This window comes from Hipposideros armiger, unplaced genomic scaffold (assembly GCF_001890085.2).
Source record: "Hipposideros armiger isolate ML-2016 unplaced genomic scaffold, ASM189008v1 scaffold_242, whole genome shotgun sequence".
Taxonomy (NCBI): domain Eukaryota; kingdom Metazoa; phylum Chordata; class Mammalia; order Chiroptera; family Hipposideridae; genus Hipposideros; species Hipposideros armiger.
In genome coordinates, this window is record NW_017731592.1 from 486,558 (window position 1) to 502,420 (window position 15,863).

General features: G+C 44.1%; 1 protein-coding gene across 4 annotated transcripts in view; it reads left to right on the top strand.

The window, feature by feature from the left end:
* The window catches only part of SMURF1 (SMAD specific E3 ubiquitin protein ligase 1), a 108,842-nt gene that overhangs the window by 79,630 nt on the left and 13,349 nt on the right, over window positions 1-15,863 (top strand). For 3 of the 4 annotated variants that reach the window (XM_019655629.1, XM_019655630.1, XM_019655632.1), the window contains 6 exons: window positions 488-563; window positions 2,029-2,270; window positions 3,188-3,272; window positions 4,812-4,958; window positions 6,016-6,214; window positions 7,824-7,927. In XM_019655629.1, the coding sequence (XP_019511174.1) occupies window positions 488-563; window positions 2,029-2,270; window positions 3,188-3,272; window positions 4,812-4,958; window positions 6,016-6,214; window positions 7,824-7,927 (853 nt within the window). Of the gene's footprint in view, window positions 1-487; window positions 564-2,028; window positions 2,271-3,187; window positions 3,273-3,863; window positions 3,942-4,811; window positions 4,959-6,015; window positions 6,215-7,823; window positions 7,928-15,863 lie in introns of all 4 variants that reach the window. The other variant, XM_019655633.1, reaches the window with a different exon arrangement.

A 15,863-nucleotide genomic window follows, 5' to 3' on the forward strand; every position in this document is an offset into this window, starting at 1 on the left:
GTTTGTGATTTCTTCTCTTTGTGGAGGGAGGTGCTGGGGGGAAACAAATAGCTGGAGCAACTTTATAAATGTCTTTGTTGTTCACAGTAGGGACCGAGAATAAATGTTTAGCTTCATCTAGACTTTGCACATTCTGGAATGCTCTCTGCATCCATGTTAAACATAAGTCAAAACCTCCTTAAAGACAGGTAACTGAGAGGAAGTGAATATTGTGTTTGGTTATGTTTATGGAGAGCATGGAAAACACAACCGCTCTTTCTGCTCCATGTTTACAAGGAATGTTCCAGGCGATGTGAGGTGGTCTGCAGCTCCTGGAATAAAATGCTTCATATTTGAAAGCATAGGAATATATGTGTGTATGTAGATGTCCATGCCTCACTTTTTAAAAATATAATGTACATAAATTATACATTCACAATGGCTCACTGTATTATAATTGTATAATGTGCCACTGGATTTTAACCCAAGACGTTCTTTTCTGTTTTAGTCAGTTTACAGACGCGAGACAGAATAGGCACTGGAGGGTCTGTGGTAGACTGCAGAGGACTGTTAGAGAATGAAGGGTACGTATGACCGTGGCTCAGCCTGCTGAGCTCGCTGCGACCTTGGGCTCTTGCTCCCACGCTCTCTGTGAAAGTATCCCTCACACCTTTTCAGTGTGCTGAGTGCTCCAGACGCAGGAAAGGACTTTGGGATGAAACTGGAATCCAGGTTCCTTGTGTTTAAAGTTGTAGAGACTAGTGGGGTTGTACCCAAAATACTCAGGATCCAATTTAAAGAGGCTCTTACTGGTCAAAAGTGGACCAGTTTGAGCATCAGTAAGAATTATAACTGCAGTGGATTGAAACACACCAAATATATTAAACATGAACATTATGTGTTCATAATGACACAGGGAAAAAAACAAAACCCTAAAACACTTAAAAAGAAAAACCCAAAACCTCAAAAAATCTCATTGGTCCACACAACTTTGTGATCCCCAGTGAATTATGAAGCTGGGTGATAATCATTAATAGCTGTTAACAGCATCACAAAGGAGAGGTAACCTGACAGTAATTAGAAATCTAGGAGACAGAGGAATGTGTTGCACAACCCCAAGGGGATGCTACAAACCCCATCTAGAAGGGGGGACTCTAGAGTATAGAAGACACAGCCCAGTGTCTTCACAAATACACTGCTAGGAAAGTAAATCGCAGGGAAGGAAGAGAACCTATAAATTAATAATGAGAGACTTAAGAGATATACCCAGCAAGTGTGTACCTCGTTTGGATCCTGATGGAGACAATTGACTGGAGAAAGCAAACACTGGTATTTGATGGTATTTTAAAAATTAATGTACATTTTCTAGTCATGATAATGGAAGAAGTCCTTCTAGAGGTAGATGCAGAAATATTTAAGGATGAAATGGAAAAATGTTGGGATTGGTTTCAGAATAACTCAGTGGAGAGAAGCATTAGCAAAGCAGCAAGAGACAGTCGTCATTGTAGTGGGTCAAGGGGATTCATCTCCCAATTGGTGGGCATACTTGAAATTTTCCAATGTAAAATATTTTTTTAAAGTATTTGCTTATAGGGAAAATGGCCTATTAAGGTAAATTGTCTTCAAAATTGTTCAGGGGTGAAGATTTATGTTAAAGAGCGCTTACAGTCATTGCAGAATTCTATGTAACCAGGAAGTCTGTTGTGGAAAATAACAAGAAAAACAGTGTTTGGATTTGACTTTAAATCAAGAAAAATCAAGTCTCATTTCATGAGCTCCTTATAGTGCGAGGTTGGTTTTTTCAGTTATTAAGCTCTACCCGATGATGAAACCCCGCAGATGACCTTGATGGCACTTTATATATAGCTCCATTTTGGCCACTTGTTCCTCATGAAAAAGTCTATTTAAATAGGACAGTTTGAATTTTATGAAACTAAGCACTTAGGATACCCTGTATTTTTCAAGAAAAGCCAAATAAACAGATGTGGGAGCATCACATTGATTTTCAGGTCCTCTTGCCCATGCGTGCTGTGCTCTTCCCCCTTTCAGCACCGTGTATGAAGACTCGGGGCCTGGGAGGCCACTCAGCTGCTTCATGGAGGAACCAGCCCCATACACAGATAGCACCGGTGCTGCTGCTGGCGGAGGGAACTGCAGGTTTGGGGAATCCCCAAGTCAAGATCAAAGACTTCAGGCACAGCGACTTCGAAATCCTGAGGTCCGAGGGTCACTCCAGACGCCTCAGAACCGACCTCATGGCCACCAGTCACCAGAACTGCCCGAAGGCTATGGTAAGAGAATTCACCCTGCTATCCTGAGCTTTATCTACAGTGTTCTGGAGAGCTTTAATTTTTTTCAACCTGTTTTAGTAACTTGTACATTTCTTAACTGCCGATGTTTGCAGAGCTGTGCCATACGATGGTTGTGTCAATGTAAAGACAACTGGGAAAAGATGGTGATAAATCTTGCTTATCACAAATATGTCAGCAATTGTCCCAATCTCCCAGTTGAGCAATTGTAAGAAAATTTTAGGCAAATGAGTACCAAAGGAAATCAAGATGGTACATGGGGGCCGGCCGAGTGGCTCAGTTGGTTAAGAGCTCACTCAAGAGTTTGAGCTCTGAGCAACAGCGGTTCAAGTCCAGCCCGAGCTGAGCAGCCGCTGAGCTACCAACAGGTAGCAGGATGGCTCAGCTAAAAAAAAAAAAAAAAAAAAGATGGTACATGGACTAGATGAGGGTATTCGTAATGCTTTGTGATTTGAATGTGGAAAGGACAGTATGGGGTAAGAGTAAAAAGAAGGGACCATTGAAAATCACAGGGAGAACCTAATGAAAGATGGAATGTAATTTAGATGTGGCAGATCATGCCAGAAGTAACAGCACATAGAGGTCAAGGGAAGGTCATTCCTGAGGTACTGGATACACAAACAAGGTGTCATCCAGGGCTGTGGCTAAGGAAGGAGAACTCACCTCTCCAGGTGTGAACAGGAGAAAGGAAAACAGGCCCCAACATTTGCATAGGACTTGTGATGAGAGGAAGTCAGGCAGAAGTTAACCACTGCCCTTTCAAATCCTTCATGATTTTAAAGAATGGTGAAAGGAAGATCTTTGTGCTTAGAGGATTGGTTGAAAACTCTCCTTGGAACTGAATTTACCTAATTAATTGTATCCTCCCCCACCCACCCCATCCCCAATTTCTTGTACAGAACAAAGAACAACAGTGCAGGGGCAAGTTTACTTTTTGCACACACAGACTGGAGTTAGCACGTGGCATGACCCCAGGATACCAAGGTAGGTTTCTAAAATGCGCACCAAAGCTGGTTTTCCAGCAGTTGCCTGGACTCCCTGACTGGATGAGAGAGCCCCTTAGGTTGGAAGAGTGGCAGCTCCAAGAGGGTGTCTGTCTAGGGGTCCTGGACTTGGGCCCTCTAGGTGAGTGTCCCAGCTCTGCTGCCACCTCCAGGCTCTCCACCTGGTAAATCGGCAGCTGCCAGAGCACAAGGGGCCTTTAGAAAGCAGCCCTGTATCTTGAAATCAAATCACAGAACCAATAAAAGCCCTCACACCTAGATTAAATCAAATGTGCTCTGACTTGAAAAGCTAATAAATCCTACGAGCTGTGTTGCTCTCATTTTAAACTAAAAATATTGATGGAACAAATGATATGATGTCTGGGATTTGCTTCAAATAATTGGTGTGGGGGCTGTGATTAGGGGTGTATTTAAAACAAGTGACAATGACTTGATAATTGTTGAAGTTAGTTATTCATTATGGTCTCTATCTACTTTTTATATGCTTAAAAGTTTCCATAATAAGGAGTTAAAAAGGAAATATACTCTATGACCCTTTCTCTCTTCTACTTTACTGTCCCTATTGCCTCAGTCCCTTGGGGACCATTCCTGGGGGAGATGAAGCTTTTCTATATGAATTCCTTCTGCAAGGCCATACATCTGAGCCCAGGTCAGAGAGACCCCCACCCCCATCCATAACAGAGTTATGTGTCTTTTTCTTTTTCCTTTGCTTTGCCTTTTTAAATTTTTTTGGTTTTAGAACAGCATTACTACCTAATAACATTTATTTAGTAATGCTCATTTCCTTTTCATTTATAATTTGCTTTATCTGAGAACAAGCTTCCTGTCTTTGATTTTTCAAGTCTATGTTGAATTTACGATTCACTATCATAATCACAATGGAAATACCACCTGCCAATGGATGAGGTGTCTCTGTAGCAGCCACTGTAAGAAATGCCAGTCTTTTGTGCTAATTAGAAAAGCCTCTTGGTCAGTAATGCTGTGCTCCCGTATGACTGTGGATTATATTGAATAATTAATCAAGAGAGGTTGGAATTAGAAACTTTCTTAACAAAGCCAACTAAAAACTGAGAATGCCTCTTCCCAGTACAGCTGTTTAAAATTGTGAGATTTTGAATGCATGTAAATACATCCCCATCAGCTTTAAAAAACATGGCTCTGGGGGGGGGGGCCTTTTCAATGAAGCGACCTTTCTGACCTTGAGCATTTCATTTAACCTGTGGATTCAGACAGTTTTCGGCCGCATTCAGATGCTCCCTACTATTCGGCCGTCTTCGGTGTAAGAAAGGATATTCCCCAGGTAGACCATGTTCCCCATCCTGGTTATAGGCTCCGAAAAAGTTGCGTTTTTATCTGTTGGATTTTGCTGCCACTTGCAGCACAGAGGCCTGGCCTCAGAGAGTTTGGCGTAAGTAGCACCATGACTGATATGGGATCCCTGTGCTTCCTGTGGCTGAAGTTTTGGTCTTATGTCTCCAAACTCAGATGCACCAACCTCTCTGTATCTTCCATTTCATAGAGACCTTAACAGTGTGAACTGTGATGAACTTGGACCATTGCCACCAGGTTGGGAAGTCAGAAGTACAGTTTCTGGGAGAATATATTTTGTAGATCATAATAACCGAACAACCCAGTTTACAGACCCAAGGTTACACCACATCATGAAGTAAGACTTTTACAAAATCTTTGTTGACCTCTTCCATTTATCATTGAATGTTTTCTATCAATATTTTTCTGAATTTACTGCATTATTTGTTAATGGAGAGTAAGCAAGAGCAAAATATTATAAATATTTGGTGGACAGTTGCATGTTTTAAACTCTCAAGTTAGCTGTGAGCAATACTAAAGCCGTATGTTGTTGCCACCCTTTTCTTGCAGCCAAAATGAAATTTACTGCGATGGCAGCATTAGGCAGGTTCATTACTGAAGCTTTCACATGCGGCCCTGTGATGAAATGTGTGGCCCTTAGAGTGAGAAGCAGTAAAATGAGATTTTCATCACTGTCTAGAAGGGCTACCTCGGTTGATAATGCCACTTGGGAGCCTTTTCCTGTGCCTGTCCTTCCTGGAAAACTGGGAATTATCTTGGCTCCCACATCCAGTGTTCCAGGCTTCTTGTTTTCTCAGAACGTAAGAGCCCACATGGCTCTTCTCATTGACAACTAATAGCAGTGGAAAAACATGAACAAAGATGCCACTTTGTCTCTCTACTAGTCCTAGTCCTTTTATTTTATGGAATTTTGCTTTTAATGAGTGGGCTTAGAAATCAGTTGGTTCTGAAAATGAATGGTGACCGCTGGATTTCACTTGAGTTGTTTGCTTTTGTTCATATTGCCCCCTCCACTATAATCTGCTTGAAAAATGTTTCATGTCGACTCCATTGAATTCTAACTGCCAAGGCACATCTACTAGTGCATTGGTCAGTATCATACTAGATGCGTGACGAATGATACCAGTTGCTGTTTTTATTTATAGCAATGATAATGTATCAGCTACTCTGTTGCTTGGAAGTAGAGTAGCTCCTTTATTGAACCCGAGACCTATATTTAGGCTAATGGTGGCCGCCAGTAATTTTTACATAGCCATGTCATCAGAGAAAAAGTGTCTGCTTGAAGTTCTGTGTAATGAACTCTTTTCTCGGTCCCTTGATATGGGGGGCATTGCTTGCAGCTTCCTTGGCCCTGCTGCTTTTGGAGTGACTTTGATGCTTCTGTCCTTCTCAAGTCACCAGTGCCAACTAAAGGAGCCCAGCCAGCCGCTGCCATTGCCCAGTGAGGGCTCGGTGGAAGATGAGGAGCTTCCCGCCCAGAGATATGAAAGAGATTTAGTCCAGAAACTGAAGGTCCTCAGACACGAACTTTCACTTCAGCAACCCCAGGCCGGTCATTGCCGCATCGAAGTATCCAGAGAAGAAATATTTGAGGTTTGGAATTTAGTGCAACTAACAGTCAGGCATAGTCTGTGCATCCATGTTAGTAAACAGATAGGGCAATTCAGCTGAAGAAATGGCCCCCAGTAACCTCCTGTGTCTTAAGGGAGTGCTCTCAGGGGACTGCTCTGCAAGCGGTTTATGCATTTCAGTGAGCTCCTCTGTTTGCTTTTTCAGGTATTGATTTTATTACACCATAAAATGCAGATGTTTATCAGGATCAGTGCCCATGTAGAGAGGGAACTGCATTTCCTCCTGTGATAAAAATGTAAAAGCTTCTGAGGAGAAAACCTAGAGAACTGTGCAGAAAGTGGAACTGAACATTGTAACCCCCTTATCTGCAGTACCCACTTTATGTATCTCTGTAGTCTGTAGCAGTCACTCCTGCTACGGCCTCGCATGGAATTTGGTCCAGTGGCACTGCCTCCTCGGAGACGCTCAGTGGCCAGGTAGCCACCTTGTTGTCTCTTCTGGAAATAGGAAGATCACATGGCTCCTGGGAAGGGCTCTGTCCTTTATCCAGCCCCCTGGCAGGATCATGGTCCCCAAACAGGCAGGACCCTCTTGTAGACAGGGCCCTTTTCTCAAGGAAGAGGATTGATCATAAGGTGACATCTCACCTGTGTTTGGGCCACAGCCCACCTGCCTGTGGACTCGCTGGCAGACGTGACCACATGAGACAGGGTGAGCACTGAACATACCCCACTGGGCTGTAGCCCAAGAGGCTACGGAGGCCACTGCAGGGAGCCCAGCGCCTCAAGCACAGCGGGGGCACCGAAGAAGCGCCCAGGGCCATGCGTGATGCTGGTGCGCAGCCACTGCTGGACGAGTGGGTCAGCTGAAGTGCCCAGTTTTGCCCGCTGAGCATCCTTAAATGGCTGCCAGGGTTAGAAAAGAGCTGAATTATTGACGTTTTGCTGCTGGATCGTCTCCACTCAACCTCCTCTTTCCCCCTTGGGATGGTAGAGTTTGAATTACATTAAATTTAAAGCATGAAAAGATTCTTAAGTGCCTTATCACTGAAAATATCTACAAACACTTAGCTAGTCCCACTCAAAATGCTGAATCTGAGGGAATGTCAGGCTGACCACAAGTTTTCTGTGTTTTGGGTGAGCTACTTTATCTCACGTAAACCCTTTTTTGCTTTTTGACTCAGTGGGAGTTGTATGATTTTTCACTTAAGATACAAAAACAGGCTCAGAATTATTTTAATATTCAGACTGTCTTTCATTTGGGTTAAAATATATAAAGTGTGTATAGCACACATTGAAATTAATTTGTGTAGAGAAAATCAACTCTGCTGAGGACATTTGTTCTTAAGTCATTATTGGTTGTGCTGAAAATGAATGTATTTCCTTTAGGTACAGTATTACCTGGCACATGTTTGTTTTGTTGTGCTTGCTGAGTAAGAAACAGTGGGAGACAAGATGGTGGAAGCAGAATGTTCTAGAAGCCAAATAAACATTCTGCATAGGGGCCAGATAAAACTCAGATTTGAAAGAATGCTTATTTTGAATCTGATCCATTATCAGTAACCTTTCATCTTTTTATAACTTTAAGAATAAGAAAAGTTCTTCTCTGAAACTTTAATTTTCATATGTAGGAGTCTTATCGCCAGATAATGAAGATGCGACCAAAAGACTTGAAAAAACGACTAATGGTGAAATTCCGTGGGGAAGAAGGTTTGGATTATGGTGGAGTGGCAAGGTGAGGTGCTAATTTATTCACTCTCTCCGCTGCATGGACTTCAGCATAACTAATGAAATATTTACAGAGAGAAGTTGTTTGTCACTTTCTGGTGCTTGTCTTGGAACAGTCAGGACTTGAAGCTTTGCCTTCTGTGAGCTTCCTTAGAATAAGAAACCCTGAGAGCATGCGCACACTAGCATCTTGCCATAACCTATCAGAATGTACGTGGTCCTCAACATTAATTTCCTTTTTGTAAAGCAAGAATTAAATTTTTAAATTTATCCTTTTTCACTTGACATGACTGAACCTGAACCCTGAAGGACCTGCTCCTGAAATTAATCAGGGAGGCGGCCTTGCTTTTCTTATTAGAGAATTTCCAGGGGTGGGCGATAGGCATGTAAGTTGCATTTGTGTCAAAGGAAGTTTTTAAAATGACATTTTGCTCAAAATAATTCATGCAAATGATTTTTTAAATGGAATATAATAATGAAAAGCAACTATTTCCTGTCCTACCTCTTTTCACCTTTGACATAACTGCGTTTTTTGCTCTTTTAACTGTTTCTTCTATTAGGTATCTTACTATCACCAGATCAGTTAAATTCAGATATTATCTATTGATTTCATGATTTATGATCATAGACACAGACAGACTGGATAATGATTGTGGTGAGGATCTAATTTAACACTCTCACTTTCCAGTTCAGTAATATCAATATGTTTAGATCTCCTATTTGTCTTTGTAACTTTACATAAGGTGTTTTCACTGTTATTTTCTGGTTGGTCAACTGGAGACATTATCTCTTGACCTCTCTTTTCCATAAGAAAAGGATGGTAATACACAAAGGATAGTAATACTCATTACTTCCCCTTCCGCATTCTTTGGTTTCCTTCTGACATTCTGTCATCTGTAATATTACTTATATATTGTCAAGGTTGAAGATTTATATTCTGTTTTGTATCCAAAATTAAGCAAGTCTTCTCTGCTTGTCTGCCTATGGTTTTTGTTTGTTTGTTTTAAAGATTTTATTGGGGAATTGGGGAAGGGGAACAGCCAAGTTGTTGTCCTTCAGTCTTAGTTGTGGAGGGCGCAGCTAGCTCAGCTCCAAGTCCCGTCGCCATCTGGCCTCCCAGTCGGTAGCTCGTGGCCACGCAGCTCAAGGTGTTCAATCTTCATTGCAGGGGGCGCAGCCCACCATCCCATGTAGGAGTCGAACTAGCAACCTTGTTGTTAGGAGCATGTGCTCTCACCAGCTGAGCCATCCTGCCACCTGTTGGCAGCTCTGCTCGGGTGCCTCTCACTGGCCCATGTGGGAATTGAACTGGCTCAGAGCTTGCGCTCTGAGCTCGCACTCTTAACCAACTGAGCCACTCGGCCGGCCCTGCCTATTGTTTTTAAGAGTTCAAAATCAATGCATTGTTTTTGCATTATTTTAAGAGTTCAAAATCAATGCATTGTTTTTGCAATATTTTAAGAGTTCAAAATCAATGCATTGTTTTTGCAATATTCACATGGCAATGTGAATATTCCCTGAGGGTCTAAGTGTTATTCTATGATCTATTTTATCTTTTTTGAGCAGATTTTAATTTTTCCAAGAATTTCTCCTTTTTAAACTAAGCTTTGTCTTTATTGCCCCATTAAACTACATCTTTTGCCATCCCCACCCTCACCTCTAATCCCCCACCCCTCAACCCCCGTCCCCCATGGATCTCCCTCTTGGAGACTGTCCCGTCTCACTGATGAGTCTCCAGGCCTTTTGCACAGTTGTCATCATGGGACTTCACTGCTTTCCTGGGTCAGAGCCATGTTTGGTGAATCCCATACCTTCCTCTTTCTTGGTTTATGACCTTGTGTTACTACAGTATATCTTCAGGTACCTTTCTTTTTTTTTTTTTTAAAGATTTTTATTGGGGAATTGGGAGAAGGGGAACAGACCAGTTGCTGTCTTTTTTGTTCTTCAGTCTAGTTGTGGAGGACGTTGCTTCACTGGCCCAAGTTAGCACCATAATTGCGCTCTTCCCGGGTGAGGCAGATCAGTCGCCGGCTTCTGGATGGCCGCTCACGGCGGCTGCTGGCTACATACAGTAGCCCATGGCAACCCACTGCCACAGGGGCTGCAGCCTATGCTGTCGCCGGCGACTCCCGGCAGCCCAGCTCCAGGTCGAGCTGTTGTTCAGCATCTTAGCTGTAGAGGGCAGTGTCACTGGCCCTCATATGTGGGATCCAAACCGGGGCCCTCTGGCGTCCCAAGCCAGTTCTTAACCAACACGCCACTTGGCCGGCTCTTCAAGTACCTTTCTTAGAAAGGATGGTGTGGGAGGTGAATTTTCCAAGATCCTGTGTCTGAAAATATCTTTTAATTTAAACTTTGACTGATAGTTTGGCTTTTTATAGGCTCCGGGAAGAAAATCATTTCCATTCAGAACTTTGAAGGCATTGCTGTCCTGTCTCCCAGCACCCAGTGTCACTGAACAGTGGTCTGGTGATAGTTAGGTTTTAGTCACTTCTCCACCATCATGGATTCTACCACCTTTTTCTGTTTTTCACCCCTCCTGTCCTCACTTCCTCCTTACTCGTAATCATGCCATAATCACTCCCTGCACCTCGGCCCAGCCCCCTGCTCCTCCTCCCACGTGCTGCACTTACCTGGCAAGGTCCCCGCTCTGCATAAGCCCATTGTAGGCTGCTCTGCACCGCGCCTGAGCAGCTCAGTATGACGAGGGGCAAAGCCACTTCCACACTCCTGGCCTTTTCTCTGTATCGACAGCCACAAACCCCAAAGTTTCACTTCCCTCGTCACCCCTCCTGTTCTTTCTCAAATTCTAGCCTCACTTCCACCCATCCTCACTCCTAGCTGATGGCTTTGCTTCCTACTTAACGGAGGAAACAGAAGCTGTCTGAAGTCTTTCCTCAGCCCCACCCTTACCCACTCCGCCTATATCTGCAGCTGTGGCTCAGCCTTCCCTGTGTGGTCCCGAGTAGCCCACACGTGTTCCTGAAGCGGAGCCACCCACGCCTTGCACAAGGCATCTCAGGCCTTTGGCTTCTATGTTGCTTCACATCTATCTCATTTCATCAAAATGTCCTTTTCTCCTGGGTCAGTCTCACCACATACAAATGTGTTTCAACAACTCCCTCCTTAAACAAACATGCCCCCAAAACCTTCCCTGGACACCATATCCCCTGCCTGCCTAAGTTGTAAGAAGGCAATAAAGGCAAATAAAGCAAAGTAAAAAGAAAAACAATTAGAAAATTCCAGGACAAACACAAATGTGTTCAAGAATGCTTAACTCTCAGTCAAGCATTTGATGGTTTCTCCATTCTCTTTATAGCAAAACCCCTCAGAAGAGTTGTGTGCACCCCTCTTCCTGCTCCTACATCCCTTGCTTTCTCTTGACTCCTTGCCGTGCCCTTCAAAGCCCTTTGTGTTGGGGTGACCATGACCTCCATCTCACCAAGCCCAGTGATGCCTCCTCCGTCTGTAGCCTCGTCCGTCAGCAGTACTTGGCATCGTTGGTCACTCTCTGCTTCTCGAAACACTTTCTCCACTTGGGTCCTAGGACCCCACACTCCTGATCTTCCTCGGGCTCGCCCCCAGCCCCCCTTGCTGGCACTTCCCTCTCCTTCTTACTTCTGAGCACTGGCGTGCCTCTGAGCCGGGTCCTGGGGTGGGTGCCTCCGCTCCACCCCTGGGTGGATGTGCCGAGGTCCCGGCTTTAAATACTGTCTCCGGGCCAAGGACGCTCAGATGTGCCCCTCCTGCCCACTTCTCTCCCCTCAGCCCCACACTTGTTCATCCAACTGCCTCTCATCCCGTCTTGAATTTTTTTTTTTAAGATTTTATTGGGGAATTGGGGAAGGGGAACAGTGTTGGGGAATCGGGGAAGGGGGACAGCCAAGCTGTTGTCCTTCAATCTTAGTTGTGGAGGATGCAGCTAGCTCAGCTCCAAGTCCAGTCGCCATCTGGCCGCCCGATGGCAGCTCGCAGCTGCTCAGCTCAAGGTGCCATGTTCAATCTTAGTTGCGGGTGGGCGTAGCCACCATCCCATGTGGGAGTGGAAACGGCAACCTTGTTGTTAGGAGCACGTGCTCTCACCAGCTGAGCCATCCTGCCACCTGTTGGCAGCTCGGCGGCAGCTCAGCTCGGGCACAGCTCACTGGCCCATGTGGGAATCGAACTGGCGACCGTTGCTCAGAGCTCGTGCTCTTAACCAAGTGAGCCACTCAGCTGGCCCCACCTCCCTGGATATTTTTAAAGCATCTTCCACTTAACAGTCCCAAATTTCTGACTTCCCGTCTCATACCAGCTCCTCCCTAGTCTTTCCCACCTCACTAAATGGCCCCACTCAGTTCCTCTGGCTCAGGTTGTGGAGTCATCCTTACCTCTTCCCTTCGCTCACCTGCCAGCACCAATCCAGCGCTGTCCTCACAGCTCTACCCTCAGAAGAGAGTCCTGCGCCCCCCCCCCGCGCCCTCCCCCCACTTTGGCTCAGGCTCCCTCCCCTCTATCTGGCTCTTGACTGCTTCACTTACCTTTCCACTTTCTCACTTATCTTGACAGGCTGTTTCCCAGCAGCACCCAGAATGACCTTTCTAGAAGGTCTCTCCCCTGTTCCTGAGCCCCCAGAGGCTTCCCCTCCCACCCGACTGCCCCTCAGGCCTGCCCTCGCCCACCCGCCTGGCCCACACTGCTTGGCCAGCCGCCTCTGCCCCTCCCCTTCCCCACCCCTCACTCCCCACCCCTCACTCCTGCCACGCCTGGCCTGGTGACAGCAGGTGTGTCCTGCCCGGGGCCTTCACCTTCTGGGTCCCTCTGCCTAGAACTCATCCCCACTGTGTCCCATAGCTTGTTTCTTTGTTTCACTCAGGTCACCCCAGGCTCTCATCCGCCTGGCGTGGTGTGCTGGGTGAGCTTTCTCCGTCTCTCTGCATCTCCAGTGGACACACAGCCTGTGGTCAGGAACTCTGTCTCAGTTGCCGCTGGGTCCCCAGTTCTTGACAGAGCACCCAACCCATGCAAGCGCTCATCTCGATAAACATCTGCCGATTGAATGAGTTTTCCTTCTCAGTCATTCCTTCTCCCCATGTCCTTGCTCTGGTCTTTCTAAAAGGCCTGTTACTCGGATTTTGGATTCCCTGGGTTGATCCTTTATGTCTGTCATCTCTTTTCTCTTCCATCTTTTCTGTTTTCCCCACTACTTGTGGGAGATTTCCTCAAATTCTCTTCCAGTGCTTCAACGCTTTTTAAAATCACCATATTTATTCATTGAATTCCATTGTAATAAAATATAAAATGAAAGAATTAAACTCATGTGTCTATCACATGACCAAATCTTAAAGGAGAAGACCCCTATAATTTCTATGCTCTTGTAAGAATTGTATTTATTCATTAACTTAAATATTGAGCCTCTCTCATGTACTAGGTACTAGGGATACGGCTGTGACAAAATTACGTGTTTTCTGTCCGCTTCACGCCTCCGCCCTCCCCATGTAAAGGAGTCTCAGTCTGATGAGGTGCAGACATCACTCAAAGAATTACACAAGTAAATATGAAACCACAAGACTGGTAGATGCTATAAAAGACAGCCCAAGAGGACGTGTACTAGTGGCCCTGTCTTGGGGAGTCGGTTTAGGAGAGCCTGACACCTTCACAATGGAGAACACAGGCAGATTGGCAGCCCTACAGCAGTTTTCCCAAACAGTTATGTTCTGATGCGCCTTACAATGAGGTCTCACTCGGTTTCCGGATAGAGCTGGGATATTTCAGCAGCCAAAAGAAAAGAATTAAAAAGAAGCAAGTATATGTGTATAGATAGGTAGTCACAGGATGTAAAGTACAGCATAGGGAATATAGTCAGTGATATTGTAACAGCTATATATGATGTCAGACGGGCAGTAGCTTGGGGGGATTATCACTTTGTGAGGAGTGTGTCTAATCATTATGTTGTTTTATACACCTGAAACTAATATAAAAAATTGAATTCAATTGTAAATAAATAAAAGAAAGTCACCATATGCCCTGTGGTCCTAGGATAGAACCATCCCGCAAACGCCTTCCCTTTCTCTAGCTCACCTTCCCACCCCCCAGTTATCCTTGACTCCCTCTGGATAAGTGTCTGGAAAAGCCTGCATTTTCCTGACTGTGCTCACATTGGTATTGCCTCTCCACGGGAAGTGTTTTTCCTTTCATGGTTGTCCCAAGTTTCTTTCTTGATCTTCTCCATCTTGATTTTAGAAACCATCTTTCCAAATGTAACTTCTCTGTATGCTCTTGATAACACTAATTTCGTTTCCTGACAAAAGGCTTAGGCTCTCCGTCCCCCTTTTTAGGTGAGAATCTTCCCACTTAGTCATTCATATTTGTCCTAACAATTCAAATCAAACCATTACTTTCGTGTCTGTGCTATTTCCTGTAGTCTCAAGATGTCTCCAGCGTTCAGTATCTCAAACTGTTTCAATTTATCATTATTCCTTTGCATGGCTGGTATTCTGTATTCCTAGGCACACATGTGAATAGCTTGGCTGGGTTTGGTTGGAATTGTGTTCTTGTATATTTTCCAGTTACCAAGTCTTCCTTCCACGTGGAGATAAATGTTTGTGTAGCTCCCTGGGCTGATGTGGTGCTACAGTGGAAAGAGCTGTGAATACTTGCTCTGCCACCTCCAATTTGATCTTGCATTGTTACTTCACCTCTCAGATTCTTCCTCAGGTCTAAATGGGATCACACCTGTGTAGACATGAGGGAGAGATTTAAATTACATATATGTGGATGTCTATATTCGTTATCTGCTCAGTGAAAATCACTCTACACTCATTTTCCCAGTGTTTGGTTCTGAACCACTTCTGTTCTCTCTTTTGCCTGTATAGATAGCTCTTCCCTTACCACTTCGAGAACATTCCTAATAGGCCACTTTACCTTGTCCACAGCTTGATCAGAATGTTTGCTTGCATTTTAATCACTTCCTGTCCTTAGTTTTTATGAAAATGATTCTTCTCAAATCCAAACTCGCAAACATGGGGATGAATCAAAGTACTATCATTGGGAAATTCTGCTTTCTAGTCAATAGACTTTATAAGATTTAGAATCTCATCTCTCTGGCAGTTCCTTGCTTTTCTTTGGAGTTCAATACACAACTTTGTTTTGGCCTGATCATTTTTTGGGTATTCTTACAATTTTCATAGATTATTTGCATTTGTGCTTATCCTTTCCTATTCTTTCTCAATTCTGTCTTTTCTATTTGAAAGAGTAAGGAATTCCAGAAGAAAATTTGAAACTGTATATCTTAATGAGATTTATCCATTTGAAAGAAGTTTGAATAGAAAGAATAAAAGACTATATGTAGAACTGCCATAGGTATTTGTATGAGGTTGTCCCCTACCTGGGCTTGTCACAACCTAGCCGTACATAGCAATCGAATCATACAGATTCTTATTTAGAGTGCTTTTTAAGTTTGTTTTTGATTTGGGATTTTTTAATACAGAAATGATTCAAACAAAGGAATTCAGAAAATAATTCATTCTTATGCACCCCACCCAGATTTTAAAACTCTTAGCATATTTTAAATCTTCAAATATAGTTTTTTAAATTATAAAAGTGATAAATGTTAATGGCAAAAAAATAAGAATTGGGGCCAGCCAAGTGGCTTAGTTGGTTAAGAGCTTGTTCAAGAGTGCGAGCTCTGAGCAACAGCGGTTCGAGTCCCAGACCGAGCTGAGCTGCCAACAGGTGGCAGGATGGCTCAGCTAAACAAAAAATAAATAAATAAATAAGAATTGAACAGGACAGAAACTTTTTTTTTTTTTAAGATTTTTATTGGGGAATTGGTGGGATGGGAACAGTGCTGGGGAATTGGGGGAAAGGGACCAGACAAGTTGCTGTCGTTTTGTTCTTCAGTCTAGTTGTGGAGGACGTTGCTTCACTGGCCCAAGTTGGCACCATCATTGCGCTTTTCCCAG